This window comes from Caloenas nicobarica, chromosome 4, assembly GCF_036013445.1.
Source record: "Caloenas nicobarica isolate bCalNic1 chromosome 4, bCalNic1.hap1, whole genome shotgun sequence".
Classification (NCBI taxonomy): Eukaryota; Metazoa; Chordata; class Aves; order Columbiformes; family Columbidae; genus Caloenas; species Caloenas nicobarica.
Genome location: NC_088248.1, coordinates 76,016,224 through 76,043,034, shown reverse-complemented (window position 1 = coordinate 76,043,034; position 26,811 = coordinate 76,016,224). Strand labels below are relative to the sequence as shown.

The window sequence follows — 26,811 nt, the reverse complement described above, 5'->3', positions numbered from 1 at the left end:
GATCTTTGAGCTAAATCCTCTTTACCTACTCCCGTAGTTATATAATCTCAAGCTTATGCTTTGTGGTTGCCACAGGGGCAACGTGAATCTTCGTTGCTGCGTTGTGCAGCTTGTCGGCGCTTGGCGTGTGCTTTTCTTTTTTCTTTTCTTTTTTTTTTTTTTTCAAAGTCTTTGCCACAAAATTGCCACTTTTGGAGGTTATATAAAGAGATGGGAGTTAGAAAATCCTTTGACTTCTCTGGAAATAGTCTACATGGTACAAGAGGGTGGAGATTTCTGGAGTTTCCAGCACTGGTGCTCTAGGCCAAAAAGTTGTTGCATCCCAATTTGACCTCAGTTTTCCTTCCTATGCATCCCATTTTGAAGGCTGGGTCTAGCGCACGAGTTTTCTTTCTTCCCTGCTGGACTTTTTAATTTTCTAGACTTCCTTTAGGATTTTTAACTGCAGAGCACAAGCTTGAGCCGACTTCCCTGAACGCGCTTCTTTGCCTTTTTTTCCCCTAGGTTCCTTAGAAAGAGAGCTTGGACGGCATGCAAAGTTGTGAAATATCTGCAGACAGCACGGATGATCCTCTTAGTAGTGGCCTACGGAGAAAACGACAGCCTCGAATAGTGGTTATCGGTGCTGGGCTCGCAGGCCTGTCGGCAGCGAAAGCGCTCTTGGAAAGCGGGTTCGCGGATGTAACTGTCCTTGAGGCGACCGACCGCATCGGAGGCCGCGTGCAGAGCGTGAAACTCGGTAAGAAACAGCGTTTTGGGGAGTCAAATAAAGCTGGCGAGGCTTTGCGCTGCCATTAGGTTAATTTGACCTTGTAGGCGTGCTTTTGCGGTTGACGTGCGTGTGCGAAAAGGTTGTTTGCGGCGTGGTGTTGTCAGGAACATAAATCCTTGGGCTCTTTTCAGGGCGGGTGGGTGAATCTGAATTATTTTGCGCGTCTCTTCTGAGGGAGGGCTGCTCTAAACCCCGTGTTTCTATAAAATAAAGATCTTGATGGCTGTTTTCACTCGTCCAGGAAGCGCTCTGTGTAACGAAGCGTTCTGTGATTAAATAACTGTATTGAGACACTTTCCACCACCGTTTTCAAGCTTGACTCTGGACTAGGAGCAGTTGGTAAATCCCCTGGCTGGTGAACGGCCGTTTCTCAGTGACTCACATGGCTTGCACAGGGGCGAGCTCTATGCAATTCCATTTCACAAACAGCCTCATTCATTTCCCTAGAACTAACTGACTGTGTAGGGCACTACCCACCGTGAATCAGGCTGCTGGAAAAAAAACCTCTTCAATGTCTCCTTTCAGCCTGATTTGCAGCTTTCCTACCTCTGTGGCTTCTTTTCTCAGTGTGTCGCAAAGGTGCAGACGCTGGGTATTTTAATCCCGTGTCAATTGGCAGGGCTTGTAAAATCCCTAAATGAAAAAGTAGTGGAACAAACGTTGCCCTTTGCAGCACAGCAATCAACCAAACCTTCCCTGGTATGGAGAAGGGCATTGCCTGTCTCTCCTCCGCAGGAGGCGAAAAGCTCCTCACTTTACTGAATTGCCTTCCTGATTTCAATTAACTAGTTTCTGTTTCTGATCCCACCCTCTACTTATTAACTCTGGCCTCTTGCTGCCCTCCTTTATTTTTATTTGTCAGGTGCTTACGTGATTTAGTGTATTTTACTTGATAAATTCACCACAGTAAATAAACAGCAGTGTCCTGTGAACTTTCAGAAGGGAAATGAATGAAAAGGCAGTCGGAGAAATCTAATCTCCAGGGTTTGAATAGGGCACTTTACATTCTGCTGTGACTTGGCATAGAGGTTGGAATGGGAAGTGTGTTCTTTGCTCACAATACGCTGTATTAAAAATATCCTGGATCGTGTCTGCGAGAGGAGGGAAGTGTTAAAGACCTGAAATCTTCAGGGAGCAATATATAATGTTTTCAGTACACCTGTGAAATGGTTTTGTGGTACTACTATTGAGACCAATTCTCTCACCTTTGGACACCATGGGTTTTATTCATATCTTTACTGAGAATCTACCTCCCGTTCGTTAACACTTCTTAACTAACATGAGACAGGAGCTCAGTCTGGTGGAGATCTTGCAGTTTGTAATTTGTTGCTTGCAGAGCAGGGGACTGGAATCCAGAGTCTGGATCTTTTAATACCTTTCTTAAAACCATAAACTGCCTTTTCTTATCTTCTGCAAACCGTCAAGGTTACACCGCGTGGCTACGGACTGCAGTCCTCTCCCAAGGCGGGTTTGTGTTCTGGCCGCTTGTGTGCTTTGTAGATTTACGTGCCACTTAGCCAAACCATTTTGGAGCTCTAGGTGGTGAAATCTGCAGAAGCAGCACCTACTCAGAGCCTCCTTTTTCCCTGGTATGCAAGCCAAAGGGCAGCGTGGTCCTGGGCTGTATTTTTTCCTTCTGCACTCCCTGAAGCAGCGAGACCGTACCTGGGGCGTGCAAGACCTGCTCGTTTCTCAGAACTGGCCAAAACTTGCAAAAAACTGTTACAGAAGTCGTTCTTTGGGGTTTTCAAAATACACAGCCACTTTAATGTGCTTGGCATCTGACTGTTAAACTTCTCTGGCCGCTTCCCTGTCTGCACACGCGACTAAAGATCTGATTTAAATCTTCGGCAGAGCTACGGTGGCACCTTCTCAGGGTTTATATCCTGATATTTCCACTCTCACTGAGCCCCGCTGGGTCTTGCAGGGGACAACACACTTGCACAAAGTACGTTGCTGCTCAGCACGGGAGAGTAATTTGGATTTTCAGAGGTTGGGTTCATCATTTCTAGCACAGGTGAGGCAGAGAGTGTTTGTGCTTATGGATTGTGTGTTTCTTATGCACGATCTAGAACATCCGTGTCCACTGCAGATATTTCATGACAGGATGCCCAAGGAATAGTCAGGGCTGCGAAGGGAAATTTGAAAGTTCCTGTGTGTATTCAGAAGGTTCGATACGCAATCCGTGCATTCCTTTGGAAAATTGCTGATGTGGTATATTTTGTGTATAGGCCTCTTTTGCCTGGTGCTTGTGTCTCAGGAATTATATTCACAGAATGGCAAGCAGATTTTCTTTCTGGTTTTTGTTGTTGTTGTTGTTGTTGTATTGGATGTTTTGTTTGTGAAACTAAAATCTTTTAAGGCCTTGAAAGTAAATCAGTTATCTCTGTTTAAAAAGATGTCATTTAATTTTACACTTTTAAATAGTTTATCATGTAATTTACACTAGGGAACAACTGACATTTGCTTGGTAGTGATGATAGTGAGTTGCTAAGTATTACAGGCAAGAATGACTATTTTTAATTGGTTGCTATTTGAATATATTCCACACAGTTTCTAAAAACAGAAGAACTTGGAACACATCACAGTTGTTACCGAGCATCAGTATGGCAGGACATGCTGGCATATTTTTTTTTAATTTCAAAGATCAGGTGCCCTGTAAATAAGAGCTCTATGGAGGAGGATTATTAGTGTATTCCTGCTGCTGGTCTGGCATGGCAGGATCGTGTTAACGAGGTGATTGCATTAACGAGGTGATGGCCACACATAATATTTATGAGCCATCGTTCCTGCCAGGCCGGGTGCTCTGGGACTGTGTTGGAGTTTGTGGAGTCCTAAATATTCGCACGTTTGTGGCCTGATGCTGCACATGCTTTGTTTTTAGGTACACGCAGAAATGTTGTGCTCCGGAGTCCTGTAATGTATATTTTGAAGGATAATCAGCATGCTCCTTAATGACAAGGGGGTTGCTTGAAAAACAAGATACATGGAGCTTCCCTTGGAGGTGGTTTCTCAGCTGGAGAGCAGCGTTTCTTGGAGCTTTCACCCATTAAACTTGACTGTGTTATGGTGCTGCAGCGTCTTTCTATCTGAACATATATCCATGTGTTAAGCAGTATATGATAACTGGTTTATTGGGGGTCAGAGCCCTGGTGCAAACCCTGTTAGTTATAGAGAAGGGAGACAGTGGGGCTGACCAAACTCTGTGTTTCGCAGGTGTATAGACGGAGACTAAACATGTTTGGTGTTTAACCTAACAGGGCATCTTTCAAAATAATTTTCAAAGGCATAAATAATAAAATATAACCTACTTACTCATTTGGCAAATGGAAGTGCATTTTTATATTGCAGTTAATCTGAGGTGTATTTGTAAATAAGTTGCATTTTTAATCACAGAACAAGGTTCCATGTGTTGCTATCCCAGGGCAATCCGGTTTTTCCTGTATTTCCCCACTGAAGGTGCTTTTCTTCCTATGTCTGGATATCCATCCCCTCCTCTCAAACACAGAGGATATTTGAAGCCTTTAGGTACTCCATTCATTCCCTACAACTTTAATATTTATGTAAGTGTCCTCATATGTCCTTTTTGCAATAGTACCTGTGGCTTCTTAGAGCTCTTTTCCTTCCCACACCCCCTTCATAGCACATGGCTTCTCTGTTTGCTGGTCATGTTCTTGAGTTCAGGCTTTGAGAAGATGCTTTAGAAAAGCCAAGTAGCAAGAACAGAGCAGCTGGAAACAACCATGATAAGAACCGGGAACCTAAAATATTCGGAATTTCGCCTTAAGTATCAGAGGTATGTCGCTGGGATGTAACTTTGTTGGAAACATCCCGTCGTTCCAGCACGACCTCAACTTGTATCCTGAAGGTTTGAAGAACACAATCTAACAGAGAAAACTCGCTTAACTGATGTTCAAACGTGTTGTCATTGGGCAATTGTTTTGCTTTTACACATGTACCTTTTATTTAGGGTCAGTGTGACAAACTTTCAGGAAAATGGGCTTCGATAACTGGTTTTCTCGGTTTACTCCCCTGCAGGGCACGCCACTTTTGAACTGGGAGCTACGTGGATTCATGGTTCACATGGAAACCCAGTCTATCATCTAGCAGAAGACAATGGTTTACTTGAAGAGACCACTGATGGCGAGAGAAGTGTTGGACGGATCAGTCTTTACTCCAAGAATGGGGTGGCTTATCACCTCACCAACAACGGGCAAAGGATCCCGAAAGATGTGGTTGAAGAATTCAGTGATTTATACAACGAGGTGGGTGTTCAGCTGCTTTTTCAGGTTTGCCTGGAACATTAGGACCCCTTGACAGTTATAACATTCCAGATACTGGACAATGCTAGAAAACCAGCAATGTCTTTAGTTTCTTTGCAAAAAATCAACAATTAGTTTGCTCTTATCTGCTCACATTTGTCCCTGGTGTGGGATTAACTCACTGCTGTTAGGAAGAACAATCTTCCTAACATTAGTCATCAATTTAATCACTTCCAACAACTATTGCTGAGGAGATCCAGTCATTTGCTTTAGAAAGTTGCTACTTAATTAAAAGAGTAAAGGAGGGATCAGATTACTAAACAAAGTAGAATGCGAAACCTTAGCGACAAATATTGTAGCTCTGTGACATTTTATTGATGTTATAAATACCTTAGTGTGCTGTGTAGTATGCCAAAGTTGGTGCAGCATCATAGGAATTGCAAGTTTTCTTGTATCAGAAGGAAAGGAACGTATTTTCTAGTAGATTCAGACCAGCCCAGACTTCAGTTTAAGTTTATTTTAGCTTCTTTTGTTCAGTGGTCAGTGATGTCCTCTTCGGTTAGCGTAGGTGAGGGCCTTGGTGTGTGACAGAAGAACCAAAGAGGAAAGAAACCAAACCAGCAAAACACAAACAAACAAAAACCCAAATCAAACAAACAAACACAAACCCCAAACAAAACAGAAACAAACAAACAAAAAACCAAACACACACAAAAACCAAACTAAAACCCCCCAGGAACTGAAGAACTACAGATGCAGAACCTAAAAGTACTAAACAGAAGCCTGGAAGATGGAAATGAAAATGCATATTTAGTGGAAAGATGAACCTCTGCTAGAGAAGCAATAAACCGTTGTCGGACTCTTAGACAAAAAGGGCCAAATTTATTTTCATGTAAGTTGGCACTGCCGCTGTCATCCTGGTGTTTCTTCCAGAGGGGAAATGGGGTTTCTTACTGATTCGTGTGTTGAAGACCTGTGAAAAATTTGGATTAGTTATGTCTGCGTTCAGTAGGAAGATTTGGCCTTAGGTAGAGTGAAGTGAAAGGAGGAGATTTGCCAGAGTTAGTTATAATTGTTCCTCATATTCTTTTGTATGTCACTTATGAAATACATTTAGGGGGGTCAATGCAGAATGATTAGTCCTCCAGGTAATTTGACCTCTCAGTGGGTTGTAGAAGCCGGAGCAAAACGTTATTTTCATTGGGCTTTAGCCATGCCTAAAACCTTCGGATTTTCATCTGACAGTGAACGTCACCAGGATTTGGCTCTTGGCTAAACACACACTGGACTCAGGTTACTCTTGCATATTTTATGTTTAAAAATATGTCCCTGAGCACATAGGAAGCCACCAGTACAAAAGTCACTGTTGCCTGTGAAGAATTACCCAGAATTGAATGCGGAGCACGAATGTGGATTTTATTTTTCCTTGGAAAGACTTTTGACATTGTCCTGTAGCTCTGAACTGGAACCTGTGATGGGACGGCACAAAATTGTTTTAGAGAGGGATAGTAATTTCAGATAAACCCCGTTATGGAAGGAATTTAGCAACCTGTGGCAGGGAGGGAATTCTTCTGTGACAAATGCGGGTGGAGTTAGTTCATCGGAACAACCATTTCATATTAGTGACTTGAAAACGGAACCAGAGCCGGCCAGGAAAAAATACAGGTGAGATGTGTGCGGAGCAAAATTAGATCAGAGAGAGGGAGGAAGGGAAAATTCTACAGTAGGCGGCATTATTGATGTAAAGGGAACATCGCCAAACTGCGAGCAGTGCTCGCTGGTCATCCTGTCTCAAAGATGACAGGAAAATCTCCAGCAAAGGGAGGGCATCTCAGGCAGGCTCTGAAATGAGAATACAAAGATGAGAGCTACTTAGCTTTGAGATACAGCTGATAAGATAAAGTCTATAACAAGGTGCCAGTGTTTTTGGGCTGATTAATTTGGTCAACGTCCCCTTTCTTTCAAAGCAAGAGAAAGGGGGGCAGCCAGTAACGTGAGAGAAGGCCACATTAAAAGTTAATCTCCTTTACGCAACACGTAATTAGCTTATCGTTGCCACAGGATATCTTTATCGCTAGGAGACAGAAGCGGCTTCCACATTTATGGATTGTAAAAACGTCTCCAGCTACTCTCTGCGATTAAAAAATATGTAAGGGGCAGCTTAAGCCAAGAAGAGGACATCAGCCAACCTCTAATTGCTGCTTTCTCCGTCGTCTTTCAGAACGTGCTGGAATTTCTTGCCAGGGCAGCTCACGGTTTTGTTGTCCCAGCCTTTTGGGGTGTCGGTCAGATGATCTTTAGTGATTTCAGACACTTGACTGTGGGTTCTTCCCTGTGCTGCTTAGGAAGGACGGGAATTAAGGTGAAGTACCCGATCTGAAAATCTCCAGTTAAAAAGGACTGGATGAAATCCATGTGCAGCGGGTGTGTGGCTTTGGGGACCATTCCCTTTGGTATAAAGTACAGAAAATGTTTCTGTTTACATGTGTTGAGTCAGCCTGGTGCATTTATAGTGTGGGTTTTGGGTTTTTTTGTTTATTTTCACTAGAGTCCATTCCATCTTTTTATTATCATGGCTGTCCAATACTTCCTTACTTTAACTGGTGATGAAATGGGTACTGGGGAGGAACAGTAGGAATTTGGTGTTCAGTTTTGATCTTTGTGGTTTTGTTTCTTTGTTTTTTTGATGAGGCAGGTTTTTTGAGAGGTTTTGTTGAAAACATCTTGAAGTTGTCCAGGATAAAAAGCCATTTTACAGATCACCTGAGCTCAGGCTCCTCACTTGCCTCATAGGAGCTCCCAGGTTCTTCTCAGGGTCTTGGGGCAACCTGCTGTTAGCAATCCCACCAGCATGGACTAGATGACCTTCGAAGGTCCCTTCCAACACAAACTATTCTATGATTCTACGTCATCTCATCTCTGAGGCCCTTTAGAAGAGGCCGAGATAGTAAAGCCCATGACACAAGGTGAAAAAGACACACTTGAAAAAGAAAAATGAAAAAACCAACCCAACCAGCAGCCACAATGATGGATGCAAAGCCTAATCAGAGATGGAGCACTGGCATGAGCAGTGGAAAATGTCGTCCTGAATGAACGGGGCTAAATCCGTCACAATTTCATGGCCTGCTTCCCATGCCCTCACACGCTGCAGCTGCTGCCGTGGGCTTGGGCTCCAGCATGTGCCTTCAGCTCTGCTTTTCCATCGGGATCTCTCCAGCCCCAGTTACCTTCTCATCTGGACGCCACATTTTAGTAGAAGCAAAGTGCAGAGGGTCTCCCTGGAGTGTTTCGCTTGGGTCTGTGGAGTCTCAGAGCTGCGGCCTAGCAAGGCCAGCTGAATTTTCCTGATGTGAAAGGCCAAGCACCCCAGTACCTCCAGGGCTTTGCCTCGTTAGCTCATTTGGAAAGTCCTTACGCTTTTTCCGGGCACTTATCCAATCTTTTTTTGGCTGGCTTCTTCAATACAAGTTTTGCTTCTTTTTGTTTGCAGTAGCCTGAATTTTCAATCGCTGTAGGGATGCCTTGCAGAAACCTTTATTTGGTTACGGGAGAGCCAGCAGTAGGACTGCTCAGCTCTTCATTTCTGTAGTAGAAAGGTCCTTAGGAGAGGCAGTTTTAACTGAGAAGCTGTTGCACTGCATCCAAGTCAGTCAAGATCTATCAGGAGCTTGTGACCGAGGTGACCCTGGTCCTTCTCCATGAGAGCAATAGAAAAGACCAACGCCTGCAAGGAAGATCTCCAGTCCTGCAGAATAGCTACCTGGATTTCCAACCCCACATTGTTCACTTGCTCCAGGTGAACCTGCTTTAGTACGTGGTTTGGACTAGACGATCTCCAGAGGTCCCTTCCAACACCAACCATTCTGTGATTGCCAAGCGATGCACCATGAGAAAGGGCATCGAGCTGTGGGCAGGACAGCTCTCCAGCCACTGTTGTTTCTTATTCTTCTTAGACCTTGTACTGTGTGGGGCTGCTTAGGGTCGTCATCACTCCATTTGGTCAGTCTCTCAAAGGGGCACCAGTGCTGGAAGGTTCCGCGGGGTGTGAGGTCCATGCTATGTATCCATGATCTTCTCACCTTCCTCTCCACTCTTGCTAGGATCGTAGAATCAGTGAATCATAGAATAGTTTGGTTTTGGAAGGGACCTTCAAAGGACCTCCCAGGTTGGCCGGAGAGGTGGTGGCTGAACCATCCCTGGAGACATCCCAGGCCAGGCTGGACGGGGCTCTGAGCAACCTGAGCTGGTGCAGATGTCCCTGCTCATGGCAGGGGGGGCACTGGGGGAGCTGGGAAGGGCCCTTCAACCCAAACCATTCTACAATTGGATGATTTATGGGGCAATCCTGGGGCTTGGGAGTGGAATTTGGCCTCTGCTTATACCACATCTATGTGACTCTCAAAGACAAGGGACAGGAGTGTGACCTCTGAGGGCAATGACTGCAGTTTCAGTGACTGCGCGTGCGTATAACTTCTGGGAAAATGCGAACAGGGACAACCCCATCTCAGAGTTGCTCTTCTGTCCCTGCTAAGTTCTCATTTCCCTCTCCAAACAGGTATTTAATGCCAACTCTCAGGTTTTTGTGAAGGGCGGGAGGGCGGTGGTGAGCTGGACAAGTTAAATGCAGGTGAAAAATCCAACTGCTTTGCCTGCCCAGGAATTTCACAGTCCATCTGACAGTTTCACAGTCCATCAGCTTAGCCCGATTTAGAAAAAGTGCCTGTTTTTACTTAGGCTTTTCAGTAAGGATGTGGTCCCTAAAGACCTGCTTTGCAGGAACTCTCCCTTTAACAACCAGCTAATTAATGGCCTTGTTATCTGTCAGCTTTCTCCTGTGTTCTGCAGAGCTTCTGGGGGAGTGATACAGCTAAAGAATGACCAACTTTTCCACCCTTCTCACCCCCACCCTGTGCTGGGCTTCCTGCCATCCTCAATTAAAACTCCAGTTATCATAGAAAGCAGGACCAAAGGGCCACCAAGAGTCACCGTTCCCTCCCTGTCCCTCTATTGCACCCACAGATGTCTGGCCTGGGAACAGCACGGACATATCTCCATCAGGGTTGGTTTTTTTTTTTACTGACCGGGGATTAAGTCACTGCAGTTTTTAAGCCAAGTGAGAAAAAAGACAATGCGGCGGATTGTCACCGGCGCTGACAGGAAGGAGCGGGGATGGGGATGTGCTTTCCTGACCTCCTTCGGCACTGAGAAACTTCTTTATTTAGATTTGTTCTTCCTAAGAGGCGGCCTCTTCCCGTGGTGGAGGAGCACGTATGTCGTGAACACGTGCAGGTGACCTGTAGGTGACAGAGAGGACATCCCTGGTGGGACCCACGTTCCCTGCAGAGACCCCAGTTGTGGGATGCTGGTCAGAAACAAGACAGAAGATACAAGCCAAAGCGAAGCCATTATTTCAGGATTATGGCCATTCAATTAACTTCTTTTCCTTTCTGACCTTCAGACCCATTTCCCTGCAAGACTGGATGTAAACCCTCAGAACTGAGGATGGAAATCTGCAGTCGCTTGAGATGTTCTGCGTCTTTTGCTTCTGCTGATAGTTCTTGCAGACGGGATTCCAGGCCCATTGTTCTGCCCAAACCCAGAGGAGCTTTAGAGTGAGAAATGATGAGGGGATCGTGCTGGGATGTGAGTTTGCCAATGGTAGGAGCAGGGAGTTGGTGCTGTCCGTCCTTGCCTTTTTAAATTTTTTTTAAATTAATAATTCCTTCCTGCCTATATTAGGTGATAGGAGAAAAGACTGCTTATGGTGCAGCTCTCTTTGCTGACAGGCACGGTGCTCTCAGTTCGGATGCACAGGTATTTTGTAGGGTTAACTGGAAAATCAGTAGCATCTTTCAGGTGATTCTTGATGCTGCTTTTCACCAGGCTCTTTGAAATTAAGCCCACCTGAACTCTCTGAAGAACCCTTCTGTCATCACATCATGATGAAATGATTGAAGGAGAATGTGTTTTTAAATCTCAAAATTGCCTTTTCCCAGTGATTTCAGAGGTGGTCACATAGGCATGAAGACGCTTTTTGTTATTATGAGCAGTTTCCCACCTGAGGGAGCAAAGCCAAAGTAACTCCAACTCAGTACAGTACAATTCTCCTCCTGCTTCATTAGAAATGTACCTTAAATGGGACTTCTAGTGAATCTTTTCCATAGTTTCTTATACAGATTTTTTTTTTTTTGCTTTGTGTTTAACTTTAGGAACACATTTTGAGCGACTTTTTGATTCTTTTGATAGTGTCTTTCTTAATGCAGGGCTTGCTGTTGCTTCTTGCCTCCAACAGCTTTGCCTTCTGTTCTTTACTGACTGGTTCAGCACCCCCAAGAAGAGAAAAGCAAGGAAATAACAAGGATTCTGAGAAAAAAAATAATAAATCTTGATGCTGTTATACTGACCTGCTGTCTGGTGAGATGACATACATAGGAAAGACTTGATGTTTCCAGCCCAGAGCACTGTGCCTTCTCTCTTCTCTGTTGGGCAATGAAGAACGTAATGGTTAATAAAAACACACCCATGGCTCGCTCATCCCTTTGGCCAAATGGTAGCTGGGTTTTAACGCAGCTTTGCTTGTCTTGTGAACGCGTTATCTGCTTATAATGTGCAATCGGCTTATGAACGCTGAGCTGCATTGTGCTGACGCAAGGTCTCTGCAGCTTGGACTTGCTGGAAGAGGTTTGGGCCTCAGAAATCGGTGGACCTGACAACCGTGGGATGTTGAACCTGCCAAAGGGCTTTTGGCATTGGGGACGGAGGGGACATGATTTCCTTTCCTTTGCTGGAAGCCTTCAAGCCATAGAGGGCATTGGTCTCCACCTTTCTTGTCTAGAGATCTCCTTGGAAAGGCTGTGTCCCAGTCAGTGTTTACAGTTCTCTTCTGTATTTAGCAATTCCACTCATTTTTCTTGCGATTACTTCTCTGTTTTGGTAGTTTATTTTCTCCTTTTTTCGTTCTTTCACTTATTTTTTTCTTTAGTTTCCTCCTCATCTCTTAGTTGTCTGTATCTATTCTCCTTCTGTTCACTCCCAGACCTTCTTTCTCTTGCTCCTACCACACATTTTCCCTCACTGTCTCCCCTTCCCCATCATCCCTCTATTTCCCCCTCCTGAAATTCAGTTTACCTCTAAAACCCAAGAGAAAATTAAGCTTCTGAGGAGCATCAGGATGGGGAAAAAAAACCCTAAAATATGTTGAATTAGCCATATCAGCAGAGAATGAAAAGCTGCAGGAGCCTTTGAAGGAGAGGCTGCCACAGTTCTGTCACTCCCTACCAGGTGTTTACTTTGGAGTTGAACTCCTCAGTGTGTCCAAATAATCTGTCTATAAAGAAGGATCATAAGTTGTAATCAATCCATCTTTGACCCAAAAACCTCACCAAGCAGGGATCTTGGCCTCTCTAATTTTAAGAGCACTGAGCACCCCTGTGGCATGGTAAAAATGAGAGGGTGACTCATTCTGGCCAAACAAGTCATTAATGGGATGAGCTGCATTTCTGAGAGGCATCTTTTAAAAGCTTTCCTGTGTTAAAAGATTCCTCTGAGTTTTTCCATGGAAATGAAAGGCCGTGATTCAACTGCAGGCTCTCCTGGCAATATTACAGACAGAAATACTGATTTCTCCAGACAACCACCAGCAGATGGCCAAGGTGGATGGTTGTTTTCTTGCTTTTAAGTATCTTGTACACTGGAAAAGTGGGGTTAAAAATAAAGGTCATTTGAAGAAGAACAATTTGTTAGAAAGGGATTTTTCTTGTGGGTCCTTCTCAGGCTGGGTCCTACTAGAGGGCTACTGGGGATGTCTTTTTTTTCTATGGTTCTGTACCTGTCTTGTGCTCAGCAAGTAAAACATGCGCATACAAAATTTCTTGGCTAAGCCTGTGTTGGTTGCTCCCTGTTTTTCAGGGGACAACAGAAAAAATAAATACTGAATTATCAGTACTTACTAAAGACTGAATAAAAACGAAATTATCCCAGTCTGGTGGATTCCTGGGCATTATTGCTAAATAACAGAGGGGATGAAAGGGCTGGTTCTGGGTTTGGCTGCTCTAAGGTATGGGCCCTGCAATGTGGGCTTGCAGCTGAGACACACCAAAGTGGGAGAAGAGCCAGTGATTTCTTGTCAGATGCCATGAAACACATGGGTTCTGCTTCTTGAGTTCACTCCCAGTGGATTATGGATGGAGACTGGGACCAAGTCAGGCTGTGACACCGCTCAGCAGAGCCAGAAATTACGCGTAGCAAACCCAAACATGTTGTGCAGAAATGTTCTGCGCTCTGCCATTGCTGATCCAGCTGCAGCATCTCAACAGCTGGTTGAACAACAGGCTTTAGCTACTGAAAATGGCAGGACTGCATCACTTGGTCTTCTGCAAGTGATAAAATGGACATGCTCAAATTAAAAAAAAAAATAGTAAGTTAATAGTAAGTTAATGACTCAATAGTAACTAGACCGTTCCAGGTGAGTAGGATCATAGAATCAGAGAGTAGTTTGGGTGGGAATGGGCCTTTAATGGGGACCTAGTTCAACCCCCTGCCATGAGCAGGGACATCTGCACCAGCTCAGGTTGCTCAGAGCCCCGTCCAGCCTGGCCTGGGATGTCTCCAGGGATGGTTCAGCCACCACCTCTCTGGCCACCCTGGGCCAGGCTCTCACCACCCTCAGGGGTGGCTATTTTTGCTTGGAGGGAGGTGTTGCCTCCTGCCTTCTAACCAGCACAGCTGTGGGTGCAACTTGTCACAGCGTTGCAGTAAAGTGCACGATAAACGTGCTGGTTTTGGATGGAGGAAAAAGCATCCTGCTTGAGGCTTGGGATTCAGCCGTGAATCACGTCATCCGTCTTTCTGTCCTGTCTCTTGCAGGTCTATAACCTGACTCAGGAGTTCTTCCAACGAGGTAAACCAGTCAATGCTGAGAGCCAGAACAGTGTGGGCGTCTTCACACGCGACGTCGTGCGCAAACGTGTCAAGGCCGATCCGGATGACACAGAGACCGTCAAGAGGCTGAAACTGGCCATGATCCAGCAGTACCTAAAGGTGTGTGCGCACATCGTCATTTGTTTGTTTTGGCTAAGGACAGACAAATCTTGAACCTCAGAGACCTGGCTAAGCCTTGCCCATCACTGGGGCATTGGTTCCTGTGGTGTCTTTCAGCTGGGGCAGTTTGTGTTCGTATCGCCAACTGTTCCTCGTAGGGCATATCGGAAGACTGGGCTGCAAGAAATAATGCCTTTACTCTTCTTTTTTTTTTTTTTTTTTTCCCCTTACCTTAAACTTCCATCTTTCTAATTAGACAGGGACTTCCTAGGCCCTGTGAAATTTTCTGGTGTGTTTTAACATTTTCTTACAACCTGAAGCTACTCTATTGTCAGCTTCTTTTAGTTATGTCTTGTCTTGTGCCTTACACCTGGGATCCTGTGGTCCCACCTGAGTATCTTTTATCCTCTTCTGCCTCTGTCCACATCTCAGAAAACAGAAAAAATGTAACTTTCATACTAGTAATTTGCTGAAGAAATCCCTGGAAAGCGTTTTGAAGGTAAAGCAATAAAATCAAAGGTAGATTGTATAAACCCATGTCCTAATCATCTTTCCTCATGGCTTCCCTAAGTTCTTTTTATCTCCTTGATGCCTTGGCCTAAATGAGATCTCTGTGGGATGAAGACTTAATGCTGCATCGAGCACTCCTCAAGTAAAGTGTAACAGTGGTTCCTATTTCAATTATAATGACTTATAAAGTCTTATGAAAGAGGCAGGGGACGCAAGCAGCGCTTTATGATGTGGATAAGTGTATGGTATTCACTAGTAACAGGTGGGAAGCTCAAACAAAGAGAAATAAAACCCCAGAGTGTCTCACAGGAGATCTGTGATAAAGCTGAGATTTGAACTAAGGCACCCTGGGCGCTGTTCTGATATCTCCATGTCCTAACCCAAGAGTTTGTAGCACAGGGTGTCTCCACAGCTGCCATGTAAAGACTCGTCATTTATTGTGTTACCCAGGTAACATCACCCACGTAGACAGCGTTAGTTGTTTGATATACCTCTGATTTTCTTGGTTACTTCTGTGGTTGCTACAGGTCGCTGCAGCCAGAGACTTTTCTGCAGCCCTTGCAAATCCCTTCTCATGTGTAAATACCTGAGAACAACAAAGCTTCTGATACTTAAGACTATTAGATCAGGGTTGTTGCTGAGAGAGTGGGGATTAACGGGTGTCTCAGGCAAAGTGTGGGTGCAGAGTTGGTATTGTGGGCCAGCAGAACTGACCCTGGGTGGGTGTTGGAGCCATTGGATGGGGTGGAACCACAGCACACTCAGAGGACAGGTCTTCTTCAAGACCTAGGTGCTGGTGACCTGGCCCTGTCCTTGCTCAGTCTTCACTGGAGTCACTGGGTAATGACCAGAAGGGGCAACCACCTGTTTGTGAACTACCTAGTGCAACTTTGACTTGTTTGCTTGATATCTTAGCCCAGCACAGAGATTGCTGCCTTGCACCGGGATGCTCTACAGGGGGAGGGTCAAGGCTTGCCAGGTTTCCAGACGTGTCATTACAGTGTGTAAAGATCTGGAAAATTGGCCAAAGGGTGAGGCAAGGAATTGTAATGTTTCCTTTGCCTAAAGTGCTTAAAGAATTACAGCGTGCGAATCATCGTGACTCTGGTGATTTGAAGATTTTAAGATCACTGTGTCCCCTGCATCAGTATTATCATTAGAAACTTATCACAAGGCTGAACATCCTGCCTTTGTTCCAGGATTGCTGGAAGCTACAGTTACACCTGATAATCCTGCAAACATTAACCGGCAGGTTTCGAATCTAAAGCTTTGATAATCACATCAAGTGAATCAGACCCAGTCTTGGCATTTCCCTTTTCTGTCTCCTCCAGTTCCTTCTGCGTAGGTTCCTCTCACCTCTGGCAGGTTGTTTGCTTGCTGATTGCTGACTGTTTGACAGCACATTGTAAGCTCCAGGCAGCAGAAACTGCTGCCAAAAGTTTCTCCTGGCTCCTCATGGGAACATCTATTAACATTGGAAAGAGCATCTGATTAACATAGCTCCAGCTTCTCTTGCAGGAGCACCAAGCAACCAGTCCCTGGCAAGTGAAGTGGCTTTTAAATGACAGAAGACTGTCAGAACTGTGACTCGGAGTCATGCAAAAGCAAAGACATCATCTCTGAACTCTGAATGATGCAACCGTGGCCAATGCAACCAAAGCTGATGCAGCTTTTTACCATGACATAATGGCTTCTCTGGTTGGCAGGAAGGCTAAGGATTGATTTTTGTTAGATCCTGTGGCTAAAGGCTTCTTTACTAGCAAAAATCATGTGGTTTAAGAGTGGGATTCAGGACTCCCAGTTTGCTCAGCTCCGCTGTGCCCTTGCAATATTGTTCTGCGGCAAAATGAGTTGCTCTGTGGCGACGTTGCTTTTGTGTTTCTTTTCCTTAGGTGGAGAGTTGTGAGAGCAGCTCCCACAGCATGGATGAAGTCTCGCTCAGTGAATTTGGGGAATGGACCGAAATCCCTGGGGCTCATCACGTCATCCCTTGCGGTTTCATTAAAATTGTGGAGATTTTGGCCCGCTCCATTCCCGAGTCTGTCATCCAGCTTCGCAAGCCGGTCAAGTGCATCCACTGGAACCAGTCGGTCAGCAAGGAGATTGAGAGGGTGGCTGACCACAACAGTGACCTCCCCGAGGAGGACAAGGGCTCTGATGTCTTTGTGGAGTGCGAAGACTGTGAGTTCATCCCAGCCGACCACGTCATCGTGACCGTGTCCCTGGGAGTCTTGAAGAAACGCCACGAGACCCTGTTTCATCCTCGCTTGCCCGAGGAGAAGGTGATGGCCATTGAGAAACTAGGAATCAATACGACTGACAAGATTTTCCTGGAGTTCGAAGAGCCTTTCTGGAGCTCCGAGTGCAACAGCATCCAGTTTGTCTGGGAAGATGAGGCAGAGAGTGAGAGCTTGACTTATCCCGAGGAGCTGTGGTACAAGAAGATCTGCAGTTTTGACGTGCTCTACCCACCAGAGAGGTACGGCCATGTCCTGAGTGGCTGGATCTGTGGAGAAGAGGCTTTGATTATGGAGAAGTGCGATGATGAAACCGTGGCAGAAACCTGTACCGAGATGCTACGTAAATTTACAGGTCAGCCATGCTCTGGTTCCTTTGGTGAGTGGTGAAGAGAGGGAGAGCGGGGCTGGGGTGTGGAATAACTGCTTGGAAGGAAAAGTAATTTTTAGTTCTTTGGCATTTCATGTCCTTTTGAACGGGCTGTGCCTGTACCTCCTGCTTGGGTGTGCCTGAAAGCTATTTATACAGAGAGGCTGATAACCGGCTCAGGAAGCGGTGGGTAGAAGTGCTTGAGGATTCCACATCCTCTGCTTTATTTCATCACAAATAACTCTTTAGCAGGTGGAGCTCAGTGCTCCTGACGACTGATCTCAGCTGTGGAAAGCTCTTTTAGAGCCAGGGAAGTTGAACTTGTTTAGATCAACTGAGATGGGGTGGTTGAATCTCATCGCTGTCTTCCACTTAACATGAGGCAATGTGGAAATCTCATTGTCTTGAATTTCCAAGTGATCTTGAGAATTTCCATTTTCTGGGTGCCTCACCTAAACCGTCCTGCACTTCACGGATTTCACATATACTGAGCACACATCACATTAAAGGGTTGTAGCAAGACAGATCTTACGTGTATTTTGTTGAGAAAATCCATTATGAAATCACCAAAAGTAGTAACACTTGAACACGCTGAGCCTTAGTTTGTCTGCAGTCACTTCTCTAGAGCTTGCACACCTTCCCAAGGAAAGGGCTTTTTGTGCCTACAGAGTTCTTTGAGATCTTCTGTGCGACTGTCAGGTAGTAACACTAAAAGAAATAGTGATTGACTCACTGACAGTCTTGAAATAAGGATTTTGGATTTGTACATAATTACAAGCAATTATAAGAGCAGCATCCTCCAAGATTAGATGTATTTTATGCTCTTCTAGAGATAGGCCCCATAATTAAGCCATTTATATATGTCTGATAGCTCATTAGCCAAATCTCAACACTCAGTGGGTTTCCAGCCTCACCTCTTGCCTGTGAACCTCCAATTAACTGAAGAACTTTGCCTTCAGAAGTGTAGCTTTCCCTTGTGCTTTCAGACTATTTTCTACCAACAACATGGAGATCTAGAGAAAGGTTTTGAGAAGGACAAGGAATTACTGGTGGGAGTCCAGCGGCAGGCTATGAAGATGATGGGGAGTCTGGAGCATCTTTCTTATGAGGAGAGACAGAGAGAGCTGGGGCTGTTCAGCCTGGAGAAGCTGAGAGGGATCTTATCAGTGCTTATAAATATCTCCAGGGTAGGTGTCAGAGGAAGGACCAGACTGTTCAGTGGTGCCCAATGACAGGATGAGGGGCAACGGGCACAGACTGAAACACAGGAGGTTCCATATAAATGTGAGAAGAAATTTCTTTACCTTGAGGGTGCCAGAGCCCTGGACCAGGCTGTCCAGAGGAGTCGTGGAGTTGTGGAGTCTCCTTCTCTGGAGACATTCAAACCTGCCTGGACGCGACCCTGTGTGACCTGCTCTGGTGACCCTGCGTTAGCAGGTGGGTTGGACTGGATGATCTCCAGAGGTCCCATCCAACCCCAACCAGTCTGGGATTCTGTGAAGCTGAGGACTGACCACATAACTGGCTACTGCCAAAAGAGGCTTTATAATAGGTTTTACTGCTCTCTTCAGAAATCATAGAGTAGACACTGGATTCAGAAACCCAAATGCAGCAGCCAAAACTGAAACCTCGTTTCAGCTTGTTCTGTTGTGTTGATGTTGGAAGATGAACCTGTGGCTCCCGAGCAGCCTGCGGAGAAGTGGGATGAACTGGTGAATGCTCGACTCGAGGCAGCTTCTCCCTCCCGGGCTGTTTGTTTTCAGCGGTGTTGGGTATCTCTGCGTAATGTTACAACGTCAGTACATACACAGCTTCTTTCCTCCTGACCTTGAAAGGCCAACTGCTGCCCTACACAGGCGTAGCAGGAGGCTCTTCTCTTCGAGGCCAAGTCGTTTCAGTGCCGACATCTCCCAGAGCACATAAACAACCGTCTTTGTTGCAGCAAGACCTCTTTTTTTCTAAAACACTTTGATTCCTCAGTAGGAATTTGGCTCTTTGGGTCTTTCCTAGTTTGGCAGGTGGGAGAACACTCATCCTCTTCTTTCGTGGGCTCCTACACTGTTGTTATTGTTTACATGTGTTGGATGTTCCTCTCTTCCTCCCAGGGTGGAAATATGTTGGCGCTGGGTCATTGATATGTGCTGCAGTTGGTGTTCCAGCTGATACTGCACCTGGTCACTGCCCATCAGACCCTTCAGCAGTTCGAGCTCTAGCTCAGCCCTCTGCTAATCCTGGCTTAGCTAACCCCGGAGAACTTCAGACTGAATTTACCTTGCCTTGCAGGGAACATTTTATGCATCTGCTCAAAAGTGCGAGAAGAAAACTTGTCGTTGGAGCACACATTATGCAATGTGACCTGTTCCACTTTCTGCCCCAAAATCTTGTTAGTTTGTAGAAAAACTTTGCACAGCTGTTTCTGGGTGGCCTCACTAAGGTCGCTGGGTTTATCCTGTTACTCTTTCTCCCCTATTTTCCCTTGCAGGTTCACAGAAGAAGCAGGACCTCAAGCCTAATCTGGGCTGAAACAGAGAAGCATGTTCAGCTCTCCATGTACCTACCGTCTTCTCCACTAATCCATTTCTTGGGAGTGTGAGGATGGGATAGACCAGCTAAGGACTGGTTGTGGGGGGACAAAGCAGCCTTCTCTCTAACTGATCGTTTCTGAAAAAGACTGGTCTGCTCTGGTCCAGTTAGCACGACCTAACCCAGCTTTTAAAGCTTTTCCCACCACCCAACTTCATGTAAGCCAACTAACTGAATTGGGAAATTAGTCTTTCGAAGTTCCTAGGCTCAGTGGAAAGAAAGACTCTCATTAGGCAGGTCAGATCTTCCACACCTCACCTGGTGCTCTGTGACACCTTCTGTAGAAGCTTTTATCTACTGAGTATAGAGAGAGCCTTATATTCAGTAATGAGAGTAGGTAGTATGAGCCTTTTAATGTTCACTTTGCCTTTTGTAGCTTTAATGTTCTGGGTATGAAGTCCCCCATGTTTTTATTTCTTATTCTTCTATTAAAGAATTTAATGCATTAGCCAAGTGGGTTCCCATCTTCAGCTGTGTTTTCCCAGTCTGTTGCTCCTGGAAGCCTTTGCATTGGCTTCAGAGGGTCTTAGACCAGTCCTATGTTAAATCCATTCTTTTAGACTCGATGTTATTTCACACTGAGAATTTCTCTCTGAGAGGAGACGATCTGTCTCTGTGACCTTAAATTTCACATGCAGGTTGGTGTTGTGGATTATCTGGCTTTGCTGTGCAAAGCTCCGAGGGTTGTTCTAACCTAAGAACCATTGACAACTGCTGCTGTTCACAGCTGGATGGCTGTAAAGCAGCGTCCTCTAAATCTGATTAAATGGGATGCCTTGGGACAATTAGAAGTCTTGCTCTGCTTTCTGTGTTGGCTCAGCTCTGAGTGTTAGAAGCCAAAAGGCAGGAATTGCAGACCTGCTCCCTTCTGAAGGACTCACTGATGTGTCGCGCTGCAGCTGGAGATGCCTCGAGTTGTCCTCCCCATCCTCCAGCTATTTCTCTAGAGGGGAATGGATCTCTTTTAGGTTCTGCATCATATCTACCAGCTCCTGTGGATGCCTGGGGTGCTCCAATGTCTCTCAGGTGGCTGCAGACATTGATGTGTATGTAGTACCACAGTTCTCTGTTGGCCTTGATGGGATCTTAGATACCCTGCTCTCAGGTAGACAACTAAATTTGGGTGTCTTCATTTAGATCTGTGAGCTGATTTCATGATAGTCCTGTGTCTCATAATCAGCCCCATAACCAATCAATCTGCGTAGCCACACCTCCCAGTAGCTGAATAAAAACAGGGTTGTTTGAGGCACATGGAGTTCACAGAATCACAGAATGGTTTGGGTTGAAGGGACCTTCCAAGCTCACCCAGTGCCCCCCCTGCCATGAGCAGGGACATCTGCACCAGCTCAGGTTGCTCAGAGCCCCGTCCAGCCTGGCCTGGGATGTCTCCAGGGATGGCAAACATAGCTTCACAAGTGGGAATCTGCGGCATAAAGATAGATGCCCTCCTATTTCAGTGAAGGCTAAGGTCCTTTTTTAGCCTTTTTATCTCTTTTTGGACAGTAGCTACTTAGAAGTTTCCACATCTGTATTGTTACTTTTATATGTAGTCAGAGGCACATGTTTACCCATCCAGGAGTAGGGTGGTGAGTAGTATTGATCCTGTGATGGGGGCTTCAACATGGCTCGGATATGCTGGAGAACCTTAAAGGAGCTCATGAGAGCTGGTACCTCTGCACCACACAGCATGGTGCCAGGGAAGGAGATTGCCTTTGGTTCTGGGAGCTCTACAGCTGCGTTTTCACAGAATCATACAGTCATTTTGGTTGGAAGAGACCCTCAAGATCATGGAGTCCAACCGTTCCCCCACCCCTGGCACTACCCCATGTCCCTGAGAGCCTCGTCTCCGTGTCTGTCCAACCCCTCCAGGGATGGTGACTCCACCACTGCCCTGGGCAGCCTGTTCCAATGCCCGACAGCCCTTTCTGGGAAGAATTTTGTCCTAATATTCGCATAGCCAGGCTCCTTAGCCCCACTCCATGCTGGCAGCTGGCTCGGGCATCTCTGCATGAATCTCTGCCATCTGCCCGAGGCCACACGCTTCATGTTGCTGTGCTCCAGTTTTCCTTGTGATGAAGTTGCTACGTGAAGAAGAATTCCCTGGTGGGAAGGCTGCTGTTCACCTGCTTGTGTACACAGCACAAGGTCATCCACAGGAAACACTAGAGAGAGACAAAACTGGTGCTTTTACCAGCCTGAATAATTGCTCTATTAAATATTGACGGATTTACACAATTGTTGATTGGGCTGATGACTCCACAGACCCTTTCGCTGACAAATTTCAGTCTTTCAGCAGATCTGTGGTCTTATCTGCAGGCTGGCAAGCCCTCATCTCATCGCTTGTAACACTGCGTGTTCCTGCTGTTAATCATCTTTTTATCAACACCTTACTTGACCCATGTATTGAAAATCTTCTGCGTACCGTGACAGGGGAACATGAGAACATGCACCAGCTACAGAAGAGGCACCACCAGCCCACTGCAGAGACTCCTTTCATTTGAAAATCCATTTTGTGATTGTTTTTGTGTAATGTGAAGCGATGGATGACTGCTTTGGCCCTGTTGTCTAACAGCTTTCATGGTGTGTTCTCCTGGGCCTTCCCACAGCCCTTAAAAATAAAACACGATAACTTATTTCCTTGACGCATCTGAGAGCTCCTTGTTCTCAGCCTCCCTTGGGCTTTTCACTTCCATCCCAGGCATTCCTGCTTTGAAGATTCTCGCAGGAGCTTTTTTTAGAGGCTTTGTTATGCTAAATTGTTACTCCTGAAACAACATTGTGGCGTAGGATGTACTTCGTTTGCAGGGTATATTCATTTCCTAGTCTGTGCTATATTTTGATCTGGGAGTTAGTTGTTAGAAAGTGTGATCTGGCAAACCACCCAGGGCCCTTTGCTCTCTTTCAGCCTCGTGTTTCATAGTTCTGGTTGACACACGATACTCCTAAAAGCGGTAGCTGAACCAGGGAAGTAACCTGCTCCTGGTTTTGAGGATTTAAAAGTACGACTAAGTAATTGTTTAGTAGAACTAAAGTAATGCCTAACTAGTCTTTACAGTTGGATGTCTCCCTCTCTAAGGTTTGGTGAAGAAAGTGGGGGAATTTGGATCGTCTTCATAGCAGCCTAAGCATGCTCAAGTGCTTCAGGGTCTGAAGCAGGTACAGGAACTGTGCAAGATGCAAACGTGTCTAAATTACTCTTCCTTCTTGTGTTGACAGTCTCTTAGAAACATAGAATCATTTAGGAAGACCTTAAAGACCATCAGATTGAACCATAAACCTCACATGGCCAAGTCCACCACTACACCATGTCCCTAAGCACCACATCTACACGTCTTCTAAACCCCTCCAGGGATGGTGACTCCACCACTGCCCTGGGCAGCCTGTTCCAGTGCTTGGTAACCTTCTCACTGAAGAAGACTTAGACTCAACCCAGGTAGCTGAACATTGCCTGGATGTGCGAGGTTTCCTCAAGGGTGGGTTTCAGCTTTGCTGCAGAGACAATTTATATTCACTGCAGTTTTCCATGTCCCATCTCCCCGTTCCTGTCTTGCCCAGGTATGACCACAGGAGGGGAACAAAATCCCGGTCAATGACACTGAGGTGGTCTCAAACCAGCCTAGCAAGAGGGTCTCCAAAGAATGACCCTCCCTACTTCAATTCTACCTGAGGCTCTTGTGCCACCAGCTGCCTTGGCCACAGTCCTGGATCCCGTGTGCTCCTGTACTCTTGGGGATGGGGACAGTAGCTGATGATGGCCCCATTGGTGCACTCAGATGCTCCCCACCTCTAGGTCCTACATCCTCTTAGCAGTGGAAATCCTACAGCAATCTAAAAATCCTACTTCCAGCCTCAAAAGCCTTCTTTCCAGGCCGTGTGCATCCCAAAAGATGGGTCTGTTGGATTTTAGGTTCGTTTTGGGGGCAACTGGTCAGCAGTTGGACCAAGTAATACAGGTTTTGAGAACTTTCGACAGGTTTTCCTGTGCCCCCACTTAATGAGGATTTGCTCTCTGACATCCTTACCCGTTCCTCTTTGGAGGCACACATCTCTCACAAGACTACCTAAACACCCAATTTAGACTGAGCACCCAATTAAATACCTAAAATTATGTGAGATCAGTCATATGCTTGATCACCACCAGGCTCCCCAGGGCAAACGAGGCCAGGAGATGCTCTGTATTTTCAACCAGAGGGTGACCAGGGTTCCCTGAGGCTCTCCAGTCTTTTAGGAACATAAACATTTTAATGATCTTTCCCAAAATGGAAGACTGCAGCTGAGATTAAAAGGGATGCTATGCCTTTATGTAGATACTTAGAACTCAGTGATAAAAAATAGATCTGATTTAGGGCCTCTTCCCTGTAGCCTGCGGGCTCTGCTAGGATGTATTTTCAATAAATCAGGCTGAATTCATGCCAGCCCACACCTTGCACAGGCATTGCCACGTCTTCTCTTGGACACCGTCTGACGTTTTGTCTTCTCCTCCTTTCCACCCAGGGAATCCAAACATTCCGAAACCTCGCCGGATCCTGCGGTCCTCCTGGGGCAGCAATCCCCATTTCCGTGGATCCTACTCTTACACCCAAGTCGGGTCTAGTGGGGCTGATGTAGAGAAACTCGCTAAACCACTGCCTTATGCTGAAAGCTCCAAAACTGCGGTAAGTATGGCCCAAATTGGTTCTATGGCAAGAAAACTAATGCGATGGTGGGCAGGATTTTTTGGGGGGAAGGTTGAAAGAGACAATCTCTTGTTGGGCCTCCAGTAGTGTGTTTTCCACATTTTTATTCTTTCCCCATCTGCACAAATAATGTATCTGGGAGTTCACCTCTTCCATGTGTTAGAGATGCATATTAGGAAATCTTTCTGTGTTGGCAGTAGGCGTCTAACTATTGACGTAAGAGATAAGACACTGTGTCTCACTCTGTGGGTTTTGGATCATAGAATCGTTTTGGAAAAGACATTTAAGATCGTCAGGTCCAACCGTTAGCTCAACACTGCCAAGTCCGCCACTGCCCCATGTCCCTGAGAACCTCATCTCCATCTGTCCAACCCCTCCAGGGATGGTGACTCCAGCACTGCCCTGGGCAGCCTGTTCCAATGCCCCACAGCCCTTTGGGGAAGAAATTGTTCCCCAGATCCAACCTCAACCTCCCCTGGCGCAACTTGAGGCCGTTTCCTCTGGTCCTGGCGCTTGTTCCTGGGGAGCAGAGCCCGACCCCCCCTGGCTCCAAGCTCCTTTCAGGCAGTTCAGAGATCAGAAGGTCTCCCCTCAGCTCCTGTTCTCCAGCTGAACCCCCAGCTCCCTCAGCTGCTCCCATCACACTTGTGCTCCAGCCCCTCACCAGCTCCGTTCCCTTCTCTCAACTCGCTCCAGCACCTCAAGGCCTTTCTTGGCGTGAGGGGCCCAAAACTTCCCCCAGGATTGGAGGTTGGGCCTCCCCAGTGCCCAGCACAGGGACGGTCACAGATGAGACATGGCTATTTTTCCTTCTGAAATTGGTGTCCAGAAAAAGAAATCCTTAATGCGCAAGAGGCCAAAGTGTAATATGAGGGAGCAAGAAGAGGAATTGGTGGAGAAGTGAGGTGCTTAGTGACTTCTGTAGATCTGTTTGAGGTTATCAGAGCTGGTGTCTGGCTCTGTGATGATGACTCAGCCCTGCAAACAGCTCCGTGAAGGCACAGCAATGAGGATGAGCTTGACATTTGCTAGTTGAGATAGGACAAGGGGTGATGGTTTAAAACTGAAGGAGGGAGATTCAGGCTGGACATGAGGAAGAAATTGTTGGCCCTGAGGGTGGTGAGAGCCTGTCCCAGGTTGTCCAGAGAGGTGGTGGCTGAACCATCCCTGGAGACATCCCAGGCCAGGCTGGACGGGGCTCTGAGCAACCTGAGCTGGTGCAGATGTCCCTGCTCATGGCAGGGGGGGCACTGGGGGAGCTGGGGAGGGCCCTTCAACCCGAACTGTTCTGTGATTCTATGACGGTGACAGCCGTGCGCTTGCCTGTTCCTGTGCTGCACCACATTTGGATTTTGAGAACCAGAACTCTCAAACCTCTGCGTCACCTCATAGGGATGTGGGAGAGCACAGAAAGTTTTATCTCCGGTCCGGTAAGTGCTGCTGAGTTTTTCTGCTTTTCTTCTCCTCCCCAGCCGATGCAGGTGATGTTTTCAGGGGAGGCCACTCACAGGAAATATTATTCCACGACCCACGGTGCTGTGCTCTCCGGGCAGAGAGAGGCCGCTCACCTCATTGAGATGTACCAGGATCTCCTGCAGTGCCGGAACTGAAAAGCCCCGTGTTTGTGAACACCACCAACTCCCAAATCCTTGTGCAGGTGTGTGGCGGGGTTCTTTTTTTTAATTTCAGTTCACAGTAGAGCAGCCTTATCTTTTTTCTATTAAAAAAAGAGCCCTAACTGTTTAAAAAGTTAGTCACGAATAGCTTCATTTCCATGTGCTGTATTGTTAACAGGGAAGGGTGCTCCTTTTGTCTGGTAAACTGTTTCTTTGTCATTTTAATTCTAACTTCACTTTTGGTGCCTATCGTTTTTTTTTTTTCTTTCTGCATTGTAAGTGCCTTCTATACTAAAATAAATGTTGTAATAAAAAGACTTGGGTGCTTTGGTACTTCCTGGACACTTCACTCGTTGTCTTGCGACTCTTTTATTCATTGTTATAAAAATAGGATTTTTCTTCCTTCCTGCGGAATGTGGAGTAGGAGGATCTTGAGATAGATCTGGATACTCAATGTACCAGTTGATTTTAACTGTTTGTTCAAAGAATTACACCTTGGAGCAGAGTCTTGCCCAGATTAGCACAGAAACCACTCTGCATCGGTACATATTTAACTCCATTTGTCACCTGTCTTTCAGCTTGTGCGGGTCTTTGTGCTTCAGGAAATCTGCCTATAATTTCCTGGGGGAATTTTATCTTCCCTCTGGCTTCACTCAGCCAGCCCGTGGGAAGTTATTGAAGGAATCGCAGCGCTGTGAAGCGGAGACACAAACAGCCTTGACAAAAGCAGCGTTGGGGAACGTGTC

General features: G+C 46.1%; 1 protein-coding gene across 2 annotated transcripts in view; it reads left to right on the top strand.

Annotated features, from left to right (window-relative positions):
* SMOX (spermine oxidase) overlaps positions 1 to 26,344 on the top strand; it is a 57,203-nt gene extending 30,859 nt beyond the window's left edge. For both annotated transcript variants that reach the window (XM_065634064.1, XM_065634065.1), the window contains exons 2-7: positions 505 to 739; positions 4,811 to 5,037; positions 13,900 to 14,073; positions 16,476 to 17,175; positions 24,268 to 24,428; positions 25,922 to 26,344. In XM_065634064.1, the coding sequence (XP_065490136.1) occupies positions 532 to 739; positions 4,811 to 5,037; positions 13,900 to 14,073; positions 16,476 to 17,175; positions 24,268 to 24,428; positions 25,922 to 26,059 (1,608 nt within the window). In that variant the 5' untranslated portion in view covers positions 505 to 531 and the 3' untranslated portion in view covers positions 26,060 to 26,344. The remainder of the gene's footprint in view (positions 1 to 504; positions 740 to 4,810; positions 5,038 to 13,899; positions 14,074 to 16,475; positions 17,176 to 24,267; positions 24,429 to 25,921) is intronic.
* The last annotated feature ends 467 nt before the right edge of the window (positions 26,345 to 26,811 follow it).